Source organism: Tympanuchus pallidicinctus, unplaced genomic scaffold (assembly GCF_026119805.1).
Source record: "Tympanuchus pallidicinctus isolate F22 unplaced genomic scaffold, pur_lepc_1.0 scaffold3, whole genome shotgun sequence".
Lineage (NCBI taxonomy): Eukaryota > Metazoa > Chordata > Aves > Galliformes > Phasianidae > Tympanuchus > Tympanuchus pallidicinctus.
Genome location: NW_026294747.1, coordinates 90,047,095 through 90,070,718, shown reverse-complemented (window position 1 = coordinate 90,070,718; position 23,624 = coordinate 90,047,095). Strand labels below are relative to the sequence as shown.

The window sequence follows — 23,624 nt, the reverse complement described above, 5'->3', positions numbered from 1 at the left end:
TCAGCTCATGGTTAACTGATGACACAGTCATCTCCTTCACCATTACTTGCAAAGTTCAGTACTTCCCACTGAAATCCTATTTCCTGTTCCAGGATACTGTCTAACATCACTGTCAAAGAAAAAGCAAGGATAAAAAGAACAGATTTTTCTCTTCCACTTCCCTTTGACAAGTGACATGAAGAAAGAGAGAGAAGCTTGGCCTCAAAAAACAGCTGGCCCTTCTTCCTTCTCCAGCTTTGTCAGTAAAATGCATGCAGACTCTTTCTAACTACTGGAAACAAGGTGTTTTCCTTTATTTATTTATTTTTCTTCTTCTAAATTGCCTACATCTTTATTCTAAATTGAAAATCAGACCTTGCAAACCACACTCAGCTAACAAACTGTGCAATCTTCATGCTCTTCAGTGTTTTTATAGCAGACGCAGGGAAGCCATTAGACGAGCACCATATTTCTAAAAAAAAAAGTCATTCTGAAAAAGGGAAGAACGGGGAAAAAGACATCAGTATCTACAACAAATACAAGTTCTGAACTGAAAAACAAAAGGGGAAACTTGGAATAATGAATCTGTTAGAAGTCCTTCGTTTAACAGTTAACTTGCATTAAAGTGATGCTAGTGATGATTTTAAAGATGTGAAAGAGTTTTGAAGACAAAAAATATAATATGGTTTTTTGCTTTTTTCTTGTGTACTTTCCATCACTGCCTGTTGACCGTAGATTTAATCAGATTTTTCTTTCTTCTCTTATAAGACTTTATGAAGTCTTTTTTGATTTGCAGCCAACCAAAGCACTTTTAATAATGTATGGTAAAGAGGTTTAATTTTTAATTACGAGAATGGGCTAGAGCTGCTACACACTGTATTAGATTGGTAAGTACAGTATTAAACTCTACAGAGCTGTTAGTAAAAAAGAAGAATGCATTTATATCCCAAATGCTATTGAAAACATGTTTATTTCATTACAAACACGAATGTATAATTGAAGAACCTGTCTAACATTAAATTATTGATCACATCTTTTTTAACAGGAAGATTAAGTCGTTTTCAGACTGTTACCATAATAACTTAAGCCTCTTACTGTCTTCTGTCTCCCATGCTGTTCTGCTGCTCCAAAAACTCAAGGGAAAAAAGAAACAGCATTAAAATGTGAAGTTATATAGATACATTCTGGATTTAGCTGATGAAGGCAGCAATATCTTTGGACACTGCAGACTGATTCATAAGGGCTAGCTTTACAATAAGATTATTTAGGCCTTGATGTTTGCATGCATTTGTCTTTTGTCTACTTCTGCCCAGCTAATAGGAAAGCTCAAGAGCTACTTGAACATCTGGTTTAAAAGCAAAGGTGTGATTCAGGGGAAGTAGTTTCACCAAGTGGTGGGTTTTTTTCCTTGCCAATCCATCCCACAGAAAGAAGAGTGCCTTCATAGAAGAGTAAATTTCCCAATTTCCTTTCAAAATCACCAAAGCTGATATGATGTCTCATTAATAAAGATAGAAACTCTCACCATGCCCACAGTAATTGAACAGATTTTGAGGCTTTATACCTGTGGTATTTCACCAGAGCCTTTCCTGATTTAGTACTGGTTTCCTAATGAAATGAGGCAGATCTGTTTTTCTGCACAGAAATGTGTGTCTGTCAGTGACCCGTTATAACTTTCAAATCTGCAAGGAAAGTTCAGTTGAATTTGGCATGGTTGAAGTGTCACTGAAATTCTGTCTTGATAACAAAAAGGCAAGAGAGGACAGACATGTTGCTCATGCAAGGATCCTGCAGTAAGGCTAGTCTGTAACATACTTCATGGAATCCACACTGGCATTTACTCTTTGATCATGGTAAAACCAAGCTTCACTGGTTCTACTGATCACTTAAGTATTTATTCTCAGTATGACAGGGAAACTAGGCCTACACACATTTACAGTGTTGGGGTACTGACTGCAGTGAAGGTATGAATATGCTCAGATCCATATATATTATAGGCAAATGCATCTTGAATTGCATATCAAAACTGGAGCACAACATAGCAATGGCAGCTCAGTATTGCATTCCATAGGAGAGGTTGAAAAACAGATGGAATTGCTTGCCAGTGAAAAAAACTATACATTTTTAAATCTTCTTACTTCAAAATGAGACATAGAATAGGTCATATAATACATAAAGGCAAAATGAATATATTAGGAATGATTTATCATTATGGAAATGTGCAGATGCTTATTGGTGGCATGAGTCATATAACATGCAATTTTCACAAAATATGTTGTTAATAATAGATAAGGGTTTATTGCTATATTATTATAAGAAACAGAAAGAACTATATTAAAACTTGTTGGAATTGGAATCAAATAATTTACTGTACCTTGAGTTGTTTATGAAATTGAGCTACTCAGCCATTACTACTAGTTACATTTTAAGGTCAAAATTTTAAAGTAGATATACATCAAGTTATTGTAGTTACTCATCACAAACCAGATCGACCTCACTGTTGTACAGTAAGTTAAAATTAATGCTCTTACCTATGCCTACCTACAATAAATGGAGAGAAGAAGCAAGCACTTCCTTGTCTTTGTTTCTAACATACATTTGCAAGAAAACTCTTAAAATTGGCTCTGTGAAGCTTACTTCACATGCAGTTGGGTGGGCTCATTCCTATTTAACTGTCTGGGGAATTTTCAGAGCATGAGTTCAGTTATGGTCAAGTCCTCTGTATAGCTTGGCTGATGAGTGATGTAAGACAGCAAGACAAAACAAGTCTGGGACAAGAGGCTAGGAACACTAAAGTTGTTTTTAACAGTACTTAAAGGCCCCCATACACCTTAATCTGAACTTTGTCAGGATCATGCTGGAGCAGTTCAGGTATGGGTAGCCCTCTTCCCCAGCACTGTGCCACCAATGAGTATGTCTTCCCTCCCACAATAGATCATTTTAATAAGTCACCGCAGGATGCTCCCTACATTCCGAGTTGCCTTGGCCAGCTTGTATCACTACTGAAGATGGTCAAAACACAACAGAATTTGCAGTCACATTCTTGTACTTCAGCTCTTGGGTCTGAGGAGTCCTACCACAGGAAAGATAATGATCACTCTTTATAACTGCTTGACTTGAAATTTCCGAAGAGTTCCTGCCATAGTGCCATCAGAGGAAAATTAACTCATGAGAAAGTACAGGGTATGTACAACTCTGCCTGGCATGCAAAATACCCGAAAACTTCATTGTTCATTGTCTTAGAAAATCAATACACGTAGGAGACAAACTGAATGCCAGGAAAAACTAATACACCTTTGAAAATAGCAATAATTTTTTGTATTCTGTCTAGGGAAAACAGAATTTGTGTTTATGCCAAACAGTGCAGGAGAGTTTTTCGATCTTGCAAATTCCATTTCATTAGAGGTCAAAACTTTCCACATAGCTAATTGAAAAGCCACTGATCAGGAGAAGTTCATAATCCAGCAGTAACTTAAAGGAAAATCAAAACACGTTCCATAGATATTAGCACAGGAATTGCATTCATTATTGTTTTTATTGTTAGCATAAAGAAAAGGAATTTGGAAAATCCGTCTGTTCTCACAGATGGAAGCCGCATGACATGAGGCTCCAGAGGGTCAGAAACTCACACTCAGTCCTCAGTGAAAAGAGGCTACTGCTGCCCCAACCTGCCTCAGCACCAAGAGGACACAGGTTTCTTTTAAGGTCCTCCTTTTAACCCCTTTGTTTTCCAAAGAATTTGGCCTGGCTTCTAGTACTGCCAAATCTCCACTCCACCCCAAGAATATTTATTATTTTCCAAACAAAAGAATTCACCTATTCTGAGGGAAGGTGATGCCTTTTTACTTCCTGTAAGAGGTTGTGTATGTAAATAAATACCAACAACTATGCGTCATCAATCTTTACTGCTCAAGTATCTTTTCCCTTGTCCATCCACCACATCCCACTCCAAAACCACATCTTGTACAACAGGCTCAGAGGTACCGAAGCATTGCCTCGGTACAGAACTGTGCTTATTTTCCCATAACATTTCATTTTTTCCAACAGTTTTCTGAAGGAAGACTCAGATCTTTGAACTCAGCCTTTTCTGCTGTCAGGCAGGGCCAGAAAGCAAACACACAGCAAAGGAACAAAGAGAAAATGAATGCAAATAATGTCTATAGCAACAAGGGAAAGCTGCATACAAAAGGCAGTGACTAATTAAAATGTATTCTTTTCTCACAAGGACTCCTAATTAGCTCTCTAATACCATTCTCATATAATTTATCACTTTGATGCTCTCCTGTCACATAAAAAATGTGCAGAATCTTCCTCACTATCTCCACCTGAGAGAAACTACAACTTTTCCACTTCCAGCACTGAATAGGATTTCTCTGTCTGAGAAAGGGAACGCATCCCTACACACTGTATCTGACAGATTCACCTTAGATACTGGTAGCAAGACACGTGGACAGGTCCCCACACATGGCTCACCTCACCCAGCTGTGCTCCCAAGCCTCCTACCTGTTTGACCCTACAGTCTCAGCCCTGCTGGAGGAATGGATGACACAGCAAATGAATGCCTTAGTGTCTGAAAATCTAGTGGTCCTTAACTCAGGGACAGAATTACACCTGATTCCTGAGCTTGAATCCATAATTCAGAGAACTCAAGGGAAGGCATTCAGCACCCCTCTGATGCAGTTACACCATTTATCTGGAACAAGAGCAAGGAGCAGCAGCAGGTGGGCTGGCACTGAAGCTAGGCTAGAAGAGCAGTACTTCTCAGGAATTACCAGGTAAGATGAGACACACAGCCTGTTTAGTCTACTGCTCCTTCAGGGTGACATGCCAAATGCTTCACTAGAACGTAATTACAAAACGTAATTACAAAACTTATGTTTAGTGTTTCCTCTTATGTAGTTACAGGAACTGGGAAATAGTTTCAAGGTAAAAGGGAAATGGTTTCAAACTAGAACAGGGGAAAATTAGATTGGGCATAAGGAAGAAGTTTTTTTACAGTGGGGTTGGTGAGGTACTGGAACAAGTTGCCCAGAGAAGCAGAGGAAGCTCCATCCCTGGAGACATGCAAGGTCAGGTTGCACGGAGCTCTTAGCAATCTGATCCAGCCATAGGTGTCCCCGTTCATTGCAGGGGTGTTGAAATAGATGATCTTTAAGGGCCTCTTCCAATTCAAATGACTCTATGAGTCTGTCAGAGCAGTTTCCTGCATGTGACTTGTGGTACTCATAAGTCCTGAGGGAGATTTTTTAACTCAAATACAAAGCAGTTTAAAACCTCCAGGATCTTCATTTCAGAGAAACTGAAGCAGAAATGACTCCACGTGTGCCACACAGCTTTAAACCCATACAAGCAGCCATCTTAATTCTAAAATGAGTTTATTTACAAATGCATCAGACCTGCAGTGCAGTAAATACTATTAACTTGTCTAGAGTCCAATCTACCAGTCTGAATATCTACCACGAGCAGATTTCTCCTTATGCAGCTGATTTTAAGTATTAACATAAGAGATTTAGGCAATCTTTTTCATAATTTAAATATAACAAGTGGCAGAACACAACACTACGCTTTCATATTGTGAAATGCCATATGCCACAATATGTGGCAGCTTGGCTCACTGGCCTACCTAGCAATCAATTCAGTGTGTGCCCAAAGGTCATGTTTAATATGCAACCTGAATCACCTTCCAGGACAGAGCAAGCACAGTGCTGTCATCACATGCAACAAAGTGGCAGAAGCCTTTTTAAAAATTGCTGTTGGAAATTTGGCCTTAAGAACATAAAAACTAACACAACTTTTGAAATGTCTAAAAATGTAAGTGATGAGCAGGATTTAAAAAACATGTTCCTGTTTCAGTCTGAGTGCAAATTAACATTTACATTTAGAGTATAGACACTATGTACGTCAATAGATCTCACTGATGAAAAATACCTCTTATGATCCTATCAGCAACCGCAACACACAGCACTTGATTTCAATGGGTCAAATGTCTTCAGTTGCATGCATCCAAAAAAAATCATTGTGTGATCCAAAAGGACTACTAAAGCATTTACATACATGGAAGAAGCTTCCTTAGTGCATCTGAGAACATTGATACAAAAGAAAAAGTACGGTGGTTTCGTATACCAATAGTTGCAATGCATTGTGGCTGTTGTATTGTGGCTTTCAAATTTAGTTAATTAAGATACATTTCATTAGAAGAAAATATTTGTAAAGTCAGCTAACAAGAAGCTATGTTGATTAAAAAGGTTCACAAAAGAAATTCCCAACATTCTTCAAACACATTCAAATTACTTCCCTAATTAATATTAAGAACTGAGGCTTTTGAGATTGATGTCATAGGAAACAGCATCTTTTTGTTTTCTGATCATATAAAATGATGACAGCTTACTTTTCTGTAGAGATTCTGAGCTTTCTAACTAAGCTTCATTAGAGAGAAATGGAAGTCATTTCAACCCCGAAGTTTATTCTACTTACTTTGGGTACAGTGGTGTTTCTAACACCACATGCTATGTGCCTAGATGAGCTAATGAAATCCAGCCTGGAGAGCAGAGAAGACACTGATGATAAATATTATGAGGTAAGATTTGTATTACTAAGGTAGCATTTGGGGGAACTGTGGGTCAAATCCTGAGCACTGAATTTATTGATAAAGGCTCTCTAACTTCATTTCACAGAGTATGGAACTACACAGTGCGGTATAAAAAAGTCTTGCAGAGAGAATTTTTAGGAAATTTGGTTGCTCTCATACACAAACCGTGTAAATCAATGCATGTATCAATTTTCTTGCAATCCAGCCTTGCGATAGGAGAGACTTCTTCTGACATGTTTCTTACTTACACAGTGGGGCCTTAGTTAACATTCCTGTCACGTATTTCATGCACATAATGTAACAAATGCATTATTAATCCAAAATTAATAAAGGCATGCTTGTAATATTCAAAGAATAATGATAAACAGAGACCATTATAAATCTAGTGTAGTTAATAGACTTAAAATTCTATTCTGGAAATTGGCTATAAAAATATCTTCACAGGGTTGCACATTTATTATATCTCAGTACATGCCAGATCAAATTTGCACAGTTCATCTATGCACATTTTTTCTTGTCTATCCTGCAAATACTCCCTGGGAAATAAGAACCAACCTTTCTTTTTGTCTCATCATCATTAGTGTAATAAAGATACTTCAAGCCAAAATACACCTTTAATTACTTTAGTGAAATCTCCTGGTCTTTAGATCTCTCTTTGATATACTTCAGGTGCACAAGTGCAATCAGAGACATCATTTGTTTAACATTTTAATCATAGAATATGAACTAGAATGGTTCATTCTCCTTCTCTCCCAGTAGCTGGGGAAGCCACAAAACATAGATAGGAAATTGAAATTAGGATTAGTAGAATTCATGTCTTCAGCTGAAGTAAAATATCATATTTTCTCTGCTAAGGAAGAGAAAACTGTTTTTGTGACAAAAAAAAAAAAAAAATTAATTAGTAGGAGTGATTTTCAATGCACCCAGGGAAGAAACACTAATAAATAGCCAAGGGTCACATTAGTATAGTGATTTTTCAGGTAGCAGCTGCATTTGACATCATAAAATGTGTAACATACTGAGGTCAGCTCCTTACCATAGCCACAAAAATTACATTTTGTGTTTCTTGGCTCTGACAGCCCACAAGCAATCATTGTGTCTTTTGTATTAATGGAGGATCAAAGTAACTTAAAGCTCAGCACAGCTTCTAGGCTGCAACGCCAGAAGAGCATTTACAAGGAATTGACTCAAATACTTTCCATTTGTTTTGTTAGCTCATGAGGATGTTGGGTCAAAAGCACCCACCTAATGCCTAGCAAGAAACAAGGTACACTTTCAGATGTTTTGGTCCATCCTCCTATTGGTATCAAGTCATAACTACAATCAGCATCTTCCCCACAGACAACTTCAAGCAGTGATATTAGCAAACGTGGACCTAATAATTATTCCTGTCCACACAAAGCTGAGGGCAGAGTTACCAATACTAACAAACAGAAATGTTTTCAATTGACTCCATTTGAATAGTTGTGGAAGATGATACGAAGATGTGTTTTGAGGCCAGTGGACTAAAAAGGTGCACAACAGCTTCAAATGAATCAATCCACACTAGAATGGAGTTCAGCAAATACAGCTAAAAGCATTGGATAATAGAAAAGAATGTGTTATCTAGCAGCTTTGTAAGGAGATATGAAAATAAGTACTTTGTCTGATTGGTAGCTGGAATGACTTTTTTTTTTCTTTTTTTTTTCCTTTAGATTAAAGACAGTATCTTGGAGGAAAAGCAGAGGAGTCTGAATTTTGAAGAAATGAAAGACTGGGGATCAAAAAATTTCATTAAAGTAAACACACCTACAGTAAACAAAGTGCCAAATTCAGTTGCTAATTTACCTCTCAGGTTTGGAAGAAGCAATCCAGAAGAAAGAAGCATTAGGCCGAGTGCTTATTTGCCTCTGAGATTTGGAAGAGCTTTTGGAGAGAGCCTATCTAGGCGTGCTCCAAATTCATCATACAGGCTTGGGAGATCTCCACTTGCTAGAAGTTCTATTCATTCCCTTCTAAATCTGCCACAGAGATTTGGGAAGTCAGTGCCCATCAGTCTATCTCAAGGCATCCAGGACTCTGAACCAGGTAACACTTAGCAAATGTTCAAGCCATGTATTAAAATGTATATTAAATCATAGCATAGAGATGATCAAACATAGTCAGTCTTCCTCAGGCATATTCCCTAAGCATTTCTATATGAGGCCAAATTGCCATAGTTTGCAGTTTATGAAATCAAAAGGCCTCTGCAAGATCTAGTGGAGAATCTCTTCATGAAATCTTTGCTGATGAGAAGATGTCAAGTAATCAAACCCAAAAAAGCTTTTATGAAAAGGTTAGGTCTAGCAACATTATCTTAGATCAGTTTTCATTCTAGAAAGTTTAAAGCTTTGGTGTAAAACAAACATTCAAATATCCCATTTCAGCGCTATAAAGTTATTTAAAAATTACTTTGTTTTCTAACTGTATGCAAATTAGTGTAGCAGAAATGTCAAAATTCAGAAGTTACTTAATTGCAGCATGTTGAAATGGTCAGAAAAAAATAGTTCTTTTCATCATCCAAACCTATTTTTTCCAGACTGAGGCAATGATTGAGATTTTGATTTTTTATTCCAGTACCAAATGAGAAATCTTTTTGATGACACAAAATTTTTTTTAGGATAGAAAAAATATTTTCTGTCCATTTGTAAGAAAAATTTAAAATAGTTCTTAAATAACATTTCCTCAATAGCAGTTCTTTTCATATCTGCTGTTTTAAATCTGAACCATCTACTTACTTTCAAACCAACTACCCCAACTTAATTCTGACATAGGCATAAATTGGAAGTTCAAACAGAATAGATTATTGATATTTCAGAAGACAATGTTCCTTCCTATTTAATTGGATTGCTTTTATTCCTTTCTCACTGTCTCACCTGACTATAACAGATTTGGTGTTATTTTTCTGATTTTTTAGGGATGTGAATTCTCTCAATCACATTCAAGTTATCAAGTTATGAAGATGGAAATGGAAAGACTCAGAAAAGATGCAGGGTGTATTCACTACTAAAGATCTTGAGAAGGGAGTGTATATGAGAACTGAAATACAAACCTGTACTATATTAATATTATGTTATAATGTGTGTATTCTGTACAAACCATTGACGTATAAGGCAATGATAACTGTAGAGAGTGTTGTACCAGTTTACTTCAGTAGTGGTGTAGTACAAATTCTATTTACTTCTGTGTGATTTCTGTGTGACTGATACCCTATTGGCTGTAAAAACTAATTTAAAAACAATAGCTGTAGAATTGAAAGCATTTTGAGCAAATTTAAAAGAAACAGTGCAAATAAAGAAGCATGATACAAATAAAAAGAAGCCTACTGTGTGACTAACAAACAGAAGTAGAACCAAAATCACTGGTATCTTTGTGTCATATGTAGGTGAAGAAAATCAAGTAAAATGTAGAGAAAGCACTTTTCCTCTGGTTTATGAGTCATGTTAGATATAAATCTGAAAGGCCACTGCTCAGAAAAAAAATCTTGGACACCCATGAGGAATAGCATCTAACCAAAGTCATGCTGTAGTGCAATTATCTTCCTTTATATGTGAGATAATGTCTTCCCTAACATCCTACAAGATTTGCCCTGTGGGAGTCCTAGTTCTTCTGTTAATCTGAACATTACTGCTACTGGATACACGAGCAGAAGGGGCTATTCCATTGTATGCTCATACTTATATTTCATATTTCTTATTAAAAACATTCCCTTCTAAATGTAATGTTGTAAGTTCAGGCTTCCTCCAAAATGTCAGTAAATTTCCAGTAAGTTTTGAAAAAAAGGGGAATTTCTGCCTGTTTACTGGAATCCTGCTGTGATGGACTATACCCAAATCTATGGGATTATTCTTTCCAGTCCCCAGAGGTCTCGCTATCCTGATGGCAGATGCAGCCAATGGTGGCACTGGGCATTTCTAAAAACACACAACACATACATACACGCTATACAGCCACAGCTAACTGCCAACAGACAATAACAATACATTTAAAGGAACAGCATAAGCACGAACAGGACACACACAAGCATAAAATGGCCTGATCCTCTTCTCACTCATAGGCCAGTCAGATGCAGAGCTTGCTAGCAGATTTTCCTCCCAGACACATGTGAACAGGTCCCTCTAACAGCTGTTTGTGACTTGTGGTCCCTCTAAGCAGCTGACACACAGCCCTGCTCCCTCCAGCCTCCTGACCTATGAACAGCTCCCACATCTCTTATCCTGCTCAGCAGCTAATCCAGCCTTAAATTCAAATTAAGGTTGTGTGAGCACACACACACACATGGACAAATGGGTTGTTCCATTAACTGGTGCCTTGACAGTCATTCTTTTCTCAGACCCATGGATCCAATTGATACCCAATTTCCATCTCGAGTTGCTGGCACGCAGAATGCTCTACTTACTTCTTCAAGCTAGCTTAGCTTGAAATTTTTCAGTGGGTGATAAGCACACAAAACAGAGAGCACACTCACATAGGAAAGCACAGAGTTATTAATTAACAAGAAGACAGAGCAAGATAACAGGCACAAGGCATGACCAGACAAACATAGCATCAGCAGATTATCTGGATGCAATGGACTTCCTTTAATCCCAGTCTTCTTCATTTTCCCATGGTTGTTACTCTCAACTATCTTGATCCCTTCTTTTGACTGTCTTAGGCCTTCCTCTAAACATCCCCAAATAAGTTTAGCACTTTCCTACATCCCTTTATAATATCCCATATTAAGTTTTATGTTATCCCACAAGCCCTCTCAAATATCCCATCTTAAGTTTGCTCTTTCCCATGGTTATTATGAGATCTGTGACAGTCAGTTACAAAGCTCTGGCTGAGCCTCACTGAGGCGCTAAGTTCTTTATGGCCCTATCAATCAGTGATCTGAGAGTTCTGCTCTTTGTTACTGTCTAGTTATCTCCGATTTCTCAGGGGTTGGATATCTGACTGTTGAATTTATTACTTCTCCTGTATCTTGGTATTTTATGCTGAATAACAGTAACTTGATATCTCTACATTACTCATATCTTTACAGTAACCTCAAAAAATGAAGAAATCACAATCAAATTGATTTTTTTTTTTTTTGTGAGATAAATTCGTAGTTGGGACAGAGTCTGAGATGCCATTCCTCTACAAAGTCAATGAGGCTGCCTGAAAGACAATGCTAATTAACCAACCTGTGTCTGGTGAATCTACATGTGTCACTCTGAAAGTAACATCTCCTATTTATTTCTATGCAAATTACAATGGATGTAAAGAGTACAATAATACTACTTGATAGAACAAATTCTCAGCTACAAAAGACTATTTTTTAACATAGGCATCACCATTAGCTACGCATTTTTGCAAGCAATGAATAAGAGTCTGCATGCCGTGCTCAGAAAAGTTTGCAAAAGCACAGGTGACCCACTATTTCACAGCTACTATGACAAATAACATCACTGCTAGGAAAATGTTGCCCACACAGTCCATCTTCATTGGCCCAAACAGAACGTGCCAAGTCCAAATTATATGGCAGGTGTGGTAAGACAATCCAGCCAAGACTGGCAACATGCTCCACAGCCTTCAAACTGGGAAGGGGACTGGTGTAATGATGCTGCAAGAGAAAGGCTGTCATCTTTTCTAGCCTGACTCTGACAGTACAAATCTTCCACTCAGACAGAGCTGAGATGTAATGGTCAGAGTTAACAGTTTCCCTGGAATCCAGAAATCCAGAAGGAACATCCTCTTCCTATCCCAAAAAAACAGTGCAAATCTCTTTACCCACTGAAGGCTGATTTTTCTTTGGTGGGGAATTAACGTCACTGCTCCATGGACTGCTGTTCTGACTCTTGTGTCTTGTAGTAGTGACACCACATCTCATCACCAGTAACAGTATGATCCAGGAAACTGTCACCTTCAGCCTTGTATTGGTTCAATAGGACCTGACAAACTCTCATATAGGGCTCTTTCTATTCCTGTGTGAGCATGCATGGGACCCACCTGGTGCAAACTTTGTGATATTCCAACCTTACCTCTATCATTTTCAATGCTTTGAAGCCAATATTCAGCTCCATACACAGTTTCCTGATCATAATTTGACAATTTGCATGGATGAGATGACCAAGAGTCTCTTCTTTCTATGGTATGACAGCTGTGCAGGGCCGACAGAACATGGCTTGTCTTTCACATTGCTGTCACCACTGCTGAAACGCACCACCCACCACCTCACTGTGCTCACACCCACTATTTGGTCTCCATAAATGTTCAGCATGCATCAGTGTATGTCAGTGGGTGCCATTTTTTCCACACAGAGGAATTCAGTTCCACTCCTTTGCTTCATACACACTTCCATGTCAGACATCATTCTGTCAGACTGCCCCTCTGCTGCCAACTGTCTCATGGCTACACAACGTTAAGGAATACTGGTGGGAAGGATCAACCTCTACTGCCATACCACAATCTGCCTCTGAAACTGTGGGCCAATATAATAAAATAGGAGGCATTACTTTCAGAGCAGCCCTCATAATTCAATCTGAATTAGTAAAACTAAAGTCCTCAGAATGTCCAATCTGTCTGCTCACTCACACTGAAACACCAAAGAGAAACGGACATCAAAAAATATTGTGATGGGACTCAATATTTTGAAAGCACAGTCCCAAACCTATCTATCTCTGAGTTTCAGAAAACGCTTTACCTAATAAGTGCTGGTAACACAGCTCTTGAGCACTGCTGCTAAGACGATGGTGAAGGATATTGGTCAACACATTGTTTGTATGGGGGAAAGTCCAAATCCCAGCCTATGAAGTAGTTTTGTCGTTGCCTGTCACCAGAACAGGATATTGTTCTTTCTGTAATCAGGAATACTGTGGAATTTTTAGTGATTTATGGTCAAATGAACAGCAGAAGGAAATTCCCTGAACTTCGAATTGTGTTCTGGTCCTGCAAACCCCACTGCAGATCATGTGAACCAAGAGAAAATAAGATTTGTGAGAATCTCTGAGCAGCAATAGGAGCTGCTTTTTTAAGACACATATCACCAAGCTTCACAATTGGGAAGGGGTACACATCAACTGGCATTAATGATGGCTGATGGGGGAGGAAAGCAGAAGCCCAAACAATGGCCCAGCACCAAGTACAATTAGGTTACCCTCTTACTGCAAGCTCCACAGCACGGACACAGGAGATGGCTGTTGATTTATTTTCCCTCAGCAGAGGAAGAGCTAGGTGAAAAGTACATAAAGGAGGAATTATGCTATGCTGTGCAAATTTTCTGTTTGGTTTGGGAGCACATGAGCCAAGAAAACAATCATTGGATAGTGCAACAAGAAGAGAAGGGGCACAACGGGCAACATAGACTGCTACAGCTATTACTCACTGGATTATTTATTATCTGTATATAGATATTATTCATGAATTGAGCAAAAGCAAGGAAAGGACTAAAGTAAATCAAGTGACAGACTATCAAGGCTCACCAGCACAAATTCTAGTAGGATTCAGGAGCTCCCAGCCTTCCCTGCCATACACGTAATATTTATGTCTGTTATTAAAGCCCCATGCAAAAACAAAACCAGGCTTATTTTAGATTCTGACTTCAGCTCATAGAGAGGACAGCTGACAATCTACTGATTAATTTAAAAGTCTGAGGGCTCATCATGTGGTTGATCACAATACATCATTCGGACAGATTTAGTGGAATGTAAAGAGACAGTGTTGTTTTACCCTTAGAAGGAGCTGAAGGCTTGGGCATCTGGCATTTGAAAATTCCCATTTGTCTGTCAGTTTTCCTTCACGGGGGCAGGAAATCAGCCTCTCACACTTCTAAAGACCCAGGGAGTCAGCCAAAGCTGGTCAGTGGAACGGAGACCATTTCTGTCCTTATGTTAAGCATCTGGCATGCAGGTGCGTGGTCAGTTGGCACTGCTCTGACTGCAGGCTCTTGGCAAAAGGATCAGTGCTTCTGCTCTCCACCCTATGACTGTAATACTCCGCCATATCTCCAGTGCCTGTATTAGCCATCAGGAAATGGTAAGGATGGAAAAACCCTACAAAATACCCAGTGTTTTGTTTTCAACTGGCTCAGCTTGCACTGCCCTGTAATCACTAGTGACAATCTAAAGGAAAGAGGAAGATTGAGTTTAACACAGGCAATTTTTCAATTTTATGTTTGCTTCTGATGCTTTTGCAATTGCAAAAGATGGTAAGTGTGATGGTCTTGGTCCAAGTGCTTCCAAAGTGACAAGCCACTAGAAGTTTCCAATAAGACATTTTAAAAATTGCCTCCTTTTGAAGAGTAACTATTAGCAGGAGTTGAAAATGTTTTCATTAGTGACACCCACTGAATTATGTCCAGCAAAGAAGCCTGGACATCCATAGATATCCAGTACACACTTGTGCAGCTCACCTGAGGACATAAGAAGTAAAGGGGCCTCAGAATATATATGAAAAAAAAAATCTTCACCATCAGTAAGGGGGAAAAGAGGCTTGCAGGAGGATTATGTGTGCTCTATCTCAAATGGACAGTGTACAATATATTTCTTCTTCTTTTCATGGAATCACACAAAATCAGGGGGGTTGGAAGGGACCTTTGGAGATCATCTAGTCCATCCCCTAGCTAAAGCAGGCTCCTTACAGCAGATTACACAGGAAAGTATCTAGGTGTGCTTTGAATATCTCGAGAGGAGACCTCACACGCCCTCTGGGCAGTCTGTTCCAGTGCTCTGTTGCTCTCACGGTAAAGAAGTTCTTCCACATGTTTTTATGGAACTTCCATACGTTCCAATTCATGCCCATTGGCCTTTGTCCCATCACTACACGCCACTGAAAAGAACGTGGCCCTATCACTTGATGCCTGCTCTTTAGACATTTATAAGCATTGATAAGATTCCCCTCTCAGTCTTCTCTTCCCCAGGCTGAACAGTTCCAGGTCTCTCAGCCTTTCCTCATACAGGAGATGCTCCAGGACCCTAATCACCTTCGTGGCCCTCTGCTGTAATTTTCTCTGGAAGATTCCTGTCTTTCTTGAACTGAGGAGCCCAGAACTGTATTCCAGATGCATCTAACCAGGATAGAGTAGAGGGGGAGGGCCTATGCATGTGGATTCTATGAAGCCAGAAGTTTAGTCCTATGGTCAAAGAATTACAGGAAAATCTATGAAGACTAATAATTCTCAGAGGGCAAAAGAAATTATCAATAGAGGAAATAATAAGAAGATAGAAAATCATAACTTACACATAGAAGAAGAACAGAAAATTAGTTTTTATTTCTGGTAACACAAGAACAGATGGAATGAAAAACATGTTGAATGAGAGGCTTTAGCTTAACCTAACAGAAGATCTTTAACAGACAATATGCAAATGATGGATTTCATCACCAAGGAACGCTGTGCACTCCCAATATGTGCCACAGGTTTCTACTGGAGACAGGGTGCTTGGTTCAGAGGAACCTTTGCCTTTGCCACTAAGGCAGTTCTGGTTTTGAACACAAGCTAAGAGCATCTCTGAATGAGCTGTTGCCTGAGTTGGAAACTCAAACTAGTCATGTATCCAGTTTTGATGTCATACCCTTTGGTGGACTCTGAGCTTAAACACTGTACTTTCAGTGCATGCTGCTGTTGGGCAGGGGTCTGGGTAAACTCGTAAGAAGTTTTACCTTGTTTAGCTGATAAAACCCTCCCTTACAGAAAGTGATGGAGAAGTACTGAAAGATGGAGATACTAATTGCTTCAGAAGGCTGATCCTACTTGTGTAAAAACATAGAAGGAGTTGTTCTGCAAAATAGTAGAAGGAGGACCTACAGTTCAGACAAACCTTGAGGGCCAATCTTACGTAAATTGCTAGAGATAATCAATAACCAAACAAGATACATCTCAATCTTTTCCATTACAGCTTCACATTCTACCTATTGTAAAACACGCTTTCACTCTTTCCTCAAATATATTTGACATCTCAGATATAATGAATGAAGAAATGGTTAAATATTAGAAACAGAATCTAAACCACACACTCTGTAACATAGCTTAGATGCACAGGCATTAACAGCAAAATACATATATTGTAGGGTATATTAACTTATCACATCTGAATTTGCAAATATCACAGCTGCACATGTACTAAGTGATAGATGATCAGTAGTTCAAAAGCAGAGGCATATCCTAATTCAAAACTCTGCTTGGGTTTTGACCTTTAGTCTCTAAATCCATCCTGCCTCACATCAAAGAGAATATACTAAATTACTTCGCATCACTGAGAATCAAAGTGTGCAGTAGGTCATCTTACATCTCTGAGGGGCTTTTATACCATTTTTTTTTCAGTTGAAAACAAATAGATTTACAATTTGGGTAGGTGCTGAACAGAGGCAGCATTTTCCGATGACCCTCATGTACTGTTCACTCCCAGCAGGAATTAGCTGGGCTATTTGCATGGATTTGTGAGGGAGAACAGAGAGGAACTTTGTAAAATCAGCTGCTTCTCTTTGCTGCTCAACTCTGTGAGTACATAAAGAACATCTGTATCTTGAAGTAATAAAAGTGTTGAGAATTAATTACATTATGGGACCAATATGGAGAAGTTTATTTGTAAAAAAATGGGGATAAACTCTCTCTGAACCCTGCTGTTGAAGAGAGAGGCTCAAGTTTAAAATAAAAGTATATGCTGGGTCCCAAGATCGTCTTTGAGTGTTTAACCCACTTGCCTCTATGGACCAGCACCAAGCTGCAAGTTTCCTTTCAAGAGGCATCTCAAACAAAATAGTACGTTTGGATTCTGCAGCTGATGTTTTTGGCAGCCAGGAAGGAGAAGGCAGCAATTTAATCTAGATGCCTACAAGGAAATTAAATGCCAGGGAATGCACACTGGAGTACCTATTGTGCTGTTATACTGGGATCACATATGGCTTGAAACAGAGAAACGTGAATGCAGCTGGTTCTGAATAGCTCTTGAAGTAGAAATGTCAGTTGTATGTGAAAAGAGCAGGTAGGGTTCCCCCACTTCCCACACCAGCTCAGCCACTGCTCCTTGCTTCCCCGAGTTCCATCCAGGAAGACATTTCCTTACGTGCCTGCACATATTTATACTGCACATGAGTTTAGAACCTCCAAGGGTTGTCTGGAGGACTGCAGAGTCCACCCCCATCTCAGATTTACAACTATTGGTAAATGCTTTCTGGGTCTTATTTCCCTCTCATGCCAAGTGCAGGTGGTGCATGTTGAAACGGGCACAACAGCAGCGCAGTCTGTGCTGGTGCAATAGCCCTCAAAGGGAATTTTTCTAATTTCTCCAGATGTCAGAGTGATTGGGGTATGGTAACTTGGACTGACTGTGGAAAAGCAGGTACGGGGAAGTCTGAAGTAAATATAGAAAATAGTGGCTTTTGTTGTTGTTATAGTTTCCTAATAAATATGTTATTATAACAGCAAAATACTCTCATCTTGTTAGTGTTAACTTGACATACTTGACATTGACAACTTGACAACTTGAATAATCTATTCTGTTCTTGTAAAGGAACTTCACTGGAATCAGTTCATTTATTGACTGATTTAACAAAGAAACTTTGAGTGGGGTTTTTATAACTGAAGAGTCACAGAAGTGAAGGAGCTGCTGTATGCAATGATGCAGTGTGTATCATGCAGACAAAAGTGAGGCATAGATCCTTGAACTGAAATGACCTTAGTGACTAAAAAGAAATTGTTCTTACCTGCTCCTCCTGTTCCTCCTAACATGCAAGTCACATCTTTGCATTCTGTGTTATCATATAAAACTAAGAAAATTGTATGTAATGAATTTGACAGTTTAGATAGTCTAATGCTCAGCTAAATTACATAAGTAAATACTTCATGCTTTTGTAAAGTAAAAGCCAGACATTAGGATTAATGAAGTGCAAAGCAAGTGTTTGAAAATCACATCGTGGCAAATCTGCAGCACCGCCGTGTGGCCACTTGAGGGCAGAAAGAACACTGAAAAACGCATTGCATTACAGACTGCTGGTGGTCGCCGTGAGAGCCTGACCGAGCAGCCGGGAGCTGGACGGAGCTCTGAGCACACTGACGCAGCTGTAGGTGTCCCTGTTCATTACAGGGGAGTTAGACTAGATGGCCTTTAAGGGTCCCTTCTAATTGAGACGATTCTACAATCCTATCATATTCCATGTACTCCATGTGCAAAGGAACTGGTACTGTCTCTGCAAATCTTCATCCTTTCTGTATTAGTTACTGAAAAGTTTGAAACTGTTCTGATCTGAGAACACGAATATGCAAAACACAAACAGCGATTTTATCTGTGTGTCAGAACTAGTAAGTGACTTTATGCCTTAGGAGCTGAATACTCTGCTTAACAAGGTAGACTACCACCAGTTTATAAACAGCCCTGTTACAAAGCTCCTTCCTTGCTTTGCTCCAGGAAGAGGGATCGCTTTTGTTCACACTTTCCCCAAAGCTGCCCCCAACATGGGGACACCTCTGCCAGTTTGTAGGGTAACGGGAGCAAGCAGTCAATTGGCTACTGGTGAAAGAAGCAAAAAATGTGGGCAATACCTCAAAAAGAGCCTCATACTGATAAAAGCAGAAGGAACTGAAAGGAACTTAATATAGAACATACTTGTTATGCATAACTGTCTAGCTTAGTAAAGTTCTCAGCCTTGTAGCTGTCATTTTTAGAATTGGGTTGAGCTCTACTTCTTTTTGGTCTCCTGAATAACCTGAGAAGAATTATAAGCAATCATATATTTCTTAATGTCACCTCATTTCAACTTTTCCTTTCTGATTTCCACAGTGTTTCAGAAATAGATCTGATTGTGACAAATTTATTCTCCACATTCTTGAGGACACAAGATGGGTTGGCAGGAACCTCAAGTAGTTTAACAAGAAGGACGAAGTCCTGCACCTGGGAATGAAAAATCCCAAGTATCATTAATTGCTGGGGGTTATCCAGCTGGAAAGCAGCTTTGCAGATGAAGGCATGAGGGCCATCATGGACCTCCTGTTGAACATAACACAAAGAAGGCCAATAGCTAACATGAACTACATAAGAAAGAATGCTGACAGCAAGTCATCTCTCCTGAGAGGAAAGGCTGAGCTGGGACTGCTTAGCCTAGAGAAGATTCATGGGGAATTTCATCAGTGTATTCAGTACTCTGAAGGGAATCTCTTCTCAAGTGGAGCCCAGTAGCAGAACCGAAGGCAACGGGCACAAACTGGAAAACAGGAGACTCTGAACATCAGGACACTTACTGTGAGTATGACTGAGTGCTGGCATAGGCTGCCTAGACAGGTTCTGGAATTTCTCTTATTGCAGATACAAATGCCTGGACATGGTCCTGGACAGCCTGCTCTAGGTGACACTGCTTGAGCAGGATTTGGGCAAAAGAACTTAGCAGAGGTCCCTGCCAACCTCAACCATTTTGTGATCTGTGATAAGATTCTGTGATCTTATGACATCCATCTTTCTCTAATTCTTTCATCACATGAGCACAGAACAATTCCTGTAGCCCAGTAAGGGGCAATAAAAAGAGGCCTTATGAACCTTAGTCCTCCCAGGCAGTTGTTTCCCAAAGAAACTCACTAACTTGCAGACACAGGTGGGAGATGATTATATAGCAGAGGTAGAACCAACTTCTCAGCAGGCAGTGACAGGTTTACATGCGGGGAGATGTCTTCTGTGTGAAGATTCAGAGGGTACAAGTGATGATCTAAGATATTTTACCCCCAGCACACCCTCCATAAAAACAAATAATGAATGTCATTCCTGTGGTATCTTAAAACCACAACTCTAAATCTCACGTGACATATTTGGAAGGAAATAATAGAGTTTTTTCAACAGTTGAGTAATTTATGAAATTAATGAAGGAAAAGATACTTCCAAGCCTTTCCATACATTCTGGTCTAGACTAAGTTGAAGCATGAGAAAGAAACATTAAAAATATTATTTTTTGGAATATATTGAACTTGTGAACTCTGGGAATTACTGATAGAGCTATCACACTTGTATATAGCAAAGACATTAATGTGCAGTTCCCTTTAATGTGATGGCCAAGCTATCCACGTTAAAAACAAACCAGTGTTCCAAAACCATAATAAACCAATACCAGCTCCACTGGCTGATAACACAACAGTCCATTTAATTGGTATTCAGAAAACCTGTTTATGTATCATCACTTGCCAAATGACTTGCTTCCAACTTTTTTTTCCCACCACTTTTCCATGGAAAGTAGGATCTCCAGCTAATTTTACCCTGCTTGGTGAAAGAAACAGAACAAAAACACTCTCTTCAAACACATCCATTTATTTTGACAGTAATTCAACTCAAACAAAAAACAGATTGAGAGAAAAGAAAAGGTCAGCAGAAGAAAGTAAAACAGATCAAAATCTATCACCATGTCAGTCAAGCACAGGCACGCAGAAACAACCAGCAAACCAACTAACCAGAATCCATATTCCTTTTGGTGCCTATTTTGAAAGACGATGTGAAAATCCCACAAAAGACACAAACAAAGGATATTGGTGTCTCTGGGAATGGAAATAATATGTCACAACTCATAAATGACGTGATGCCATGCTGCTTGCCTCGTGTGAAATGTTTAGGCTCAGCCAGTTTTAGAAGAATTTAGTAACATCCCTACAGTTTTATTCAGTCCTTCCCAATTATATCCAATATGGTCAAATTTTCTTAGTGAAATGTATTTTGGCTTGGTTTGTGGCTGTACTTATACTTCATTCAGGAGAGGTAAAACCTATCATCAGCTACTTGTATCTCAGACCCATGCTCCCAAGTGTGCTGTGACATCTCCTATCCCTTCATGCTGTAGGCACCCAGCTGCTAACATCACCAGGTGCCTTACTGCAGGCATCACTCCAGAAGATCCCCACTATTCTCTCATAGTGATGTCAAACACTACTAGAACACAGGACAAAGCATACACACACTGTGTCACACCGAACAAGAAGGTAGGCTTAGCCTGTGCTTTTGCTCTATGTAATTTCCATCTAAGCTTTTCTTCTGAATACAGACAGACATGCTTGGGCTGCCACCCACCAGCTCAGGCTGTCCAGAGCCCCATTCAACCTGGTCTTGAACTCCTCCAGGGATGGGGCATCCACAGTTTCTCTGGGCAGCTGTGCCAGGGCCTCACCACCCTCTGACTAAAAGACTTCTCCCTACCACCTAATCTAAATCTCCTTTCTTTTAGCTTAAAATCATTCTCCCTTATCTATCAGACTGTGTAAAATGTTGGTCTCCCTACTGTTTACAAGTTCCTTCCAAGTACAGTGAGGTCTACCTGAAGCCTGCTCTTCTCCAGGCTGAATAAGTCCAACTCCCTCAGGCTTTCTTCATAAGGCAGGTGCTCCAGCCCTCCAATCATTTTTGCAGCCCTCCTCCGGACGCACTGCAACAGCTCCATATCTTTCCTTAGCTGGGGGCCCCAGGCCTGGATGCAATATTCCAGACAGGGCTTCACAAAAGCAGAATAGAGGGGGACAATCCAAAGAAGATGAGAACTGAGGCACTTCCCCATATGCGCAACATTAAAGAGCAAAAGAGCTCAGTTGAAATTCAGTCAGCCAGGAACATATTTCCCAGAAAGAGTAGGAAAGCTGGATGGAGAGGAACTACATCATAGAGCAGAACCACAGTAGTTACATTGAAAGGTAAATACGGCTTCTATTTCTTTAATTGTAATGTCAATTGTGAGTCAGCAGCTCTGAACGTTTTTCTCTTTGCAAGGCAGTAGTACTTGAATTTGAGTCAACTGTGTGAGATTCCTATACTGCTCATGTAGATACCACAGCAGACCACACAACGCTTTAGAAACTGCCAACAAAACACAATTCATTTCATTTTTTTTTTTTTAATATATTATAGCAGCTTTTTTTCTTGTGATACAACTGGCCTAAATGCCTGAACATCCTAGAATAGTAATGTTTCAAATATTTACAAATTATTTTCCTGTTTTGGTGAAATCCTTTGCATTTCACTGACGCATGCCTGAAGAGAGTTTAATGAAAATATCAAACTTGTCAAACCTTTGCCAAAGTCAGGATTGCAAACATGTACCAGTGAGACGAACATAAACTGTTTCTTTCTTCCTGATACTACCCTCAGACTCCTCTTGCCATTAGAAGTTCTGTATCCGAAAGCAGTACAGAAGAAAGTTAAAGATGTAAGTCAAAATGTGAGGCGATAAAACAAGGGCATCTCGACATTCTAAATGCAACGAGCCATTAGTCATTAATCAAAAGGAGCCTTACCACCACTTGTGGAGAGCAAAGTTCCTTTTGTATCTATAAACTTCTACTAAAATCTATTATATACCTGCCCTGGGTTTGACATAGAGAAAATCTGGAAAATGTAGAATTCTTCCATAAAAAGCACAGATACAAGGGAATGTTCTGCTGGCTCCTGTTGGAGGAGGAGGTAACAGCAGTGCTTCTTCATACACTTCATCTAAGAAGTTGCTGATGTTATTTGACAGAAGACTCCCAATGCTGTCAACCAGAGCTTTAACAAGTAAAAAGCTCAATACTTTTCTCCCAATACTTTTCTCTTGCACACCAGAGTAGCTCTGAACAGAGGCAGCCTGTTCAGATACAAACACCTGCATGAGGTCCTAGACAGCAGAATGCTGTCTGAACCTGACAGCATGCTTATGCTGACTTGGTATACTACCTACCTCTCCTCACACAGAGCTCACTAGATTATGTGCCTTTGTCACCAGTGTTGAAATACAGGTGACAGGAGCACTAAAGTACTTCCTCTCAGCACACTGGTAGAATGACAATTGTGACAACTAGGAAAAAAATTCCTATGAGAAATTTTAAAGGAACAGTATCCCCTTTCCCAGAGTGGTACTGGAACTTTACACTGAATCCAAATGATCACAAGTGAGACATCCTGAGTGCAACTCCAAACTTCCTTCAGCCATTACTTGAAAGTGTTTTCTAGCTCCTGTTCACCAATAACACAAAGCAACTGCATCACATTTTTTAATTCTGCCTCTCAGTTTTGGTTTGTTCTATAACCGAGTGGAAATGACCAACAGCTGGAGTAAAAGCTACAGTCACTTCCAGTCTACACTTAAC

The 23,624-nt window shown here is 39.4% G+C and overlaps 1 protein-coding gene and 1 long non-coding RNA gene across 3 annotated transcripts in view; one reads left to right on the top strand and one right to left on the bottom strand.

Annotated features, from left to right (window-relative positions):
* The window catches only part of LOC128085768 (uncharacterized), a 195,143-nt gene that overhangs the window by 148,016 nt on the left and 23,503 nt on the right, over positions 1-23,624 (bottom strand). The window lies entirely within an intron of this gene.
* NPVF (neuropeptide VF precursor) lies at positions 6,395-9,910 on the top strand. Its single transcript, XM_052693593.1, has 3 exons — positions 6,395-6,556; positions 8,263-8,635; positions 9,504-9,910. Exons 1-3 carry the CDS (start codon positions 6,416-6,418, stop codon positions 9,509-9,511), a joined length of 522 nt encoding a protein of 173 aa, XP_052549553.1. The 5' UTR covers positions 6,395-6,415; the 3' UTR covers positions 9,512-9,910.

Bases quoted from the DNA above. Each gene is read 5' to 3' on its own strand.
- NPVF (XM_052693593.1), top strand. From the start codon at position 6,416: ATGGAAGTCATTTCAACCCCGAAGTTTATTCTACTTACTTTGGGTACA. The intron at 6,557-8,262 runs GTAAGATTTGTA...TTTTTCCTTTAG, and splicing joins CTGATGATAAATATTATGAG to ATTAAAGACAGTATCTTGGA.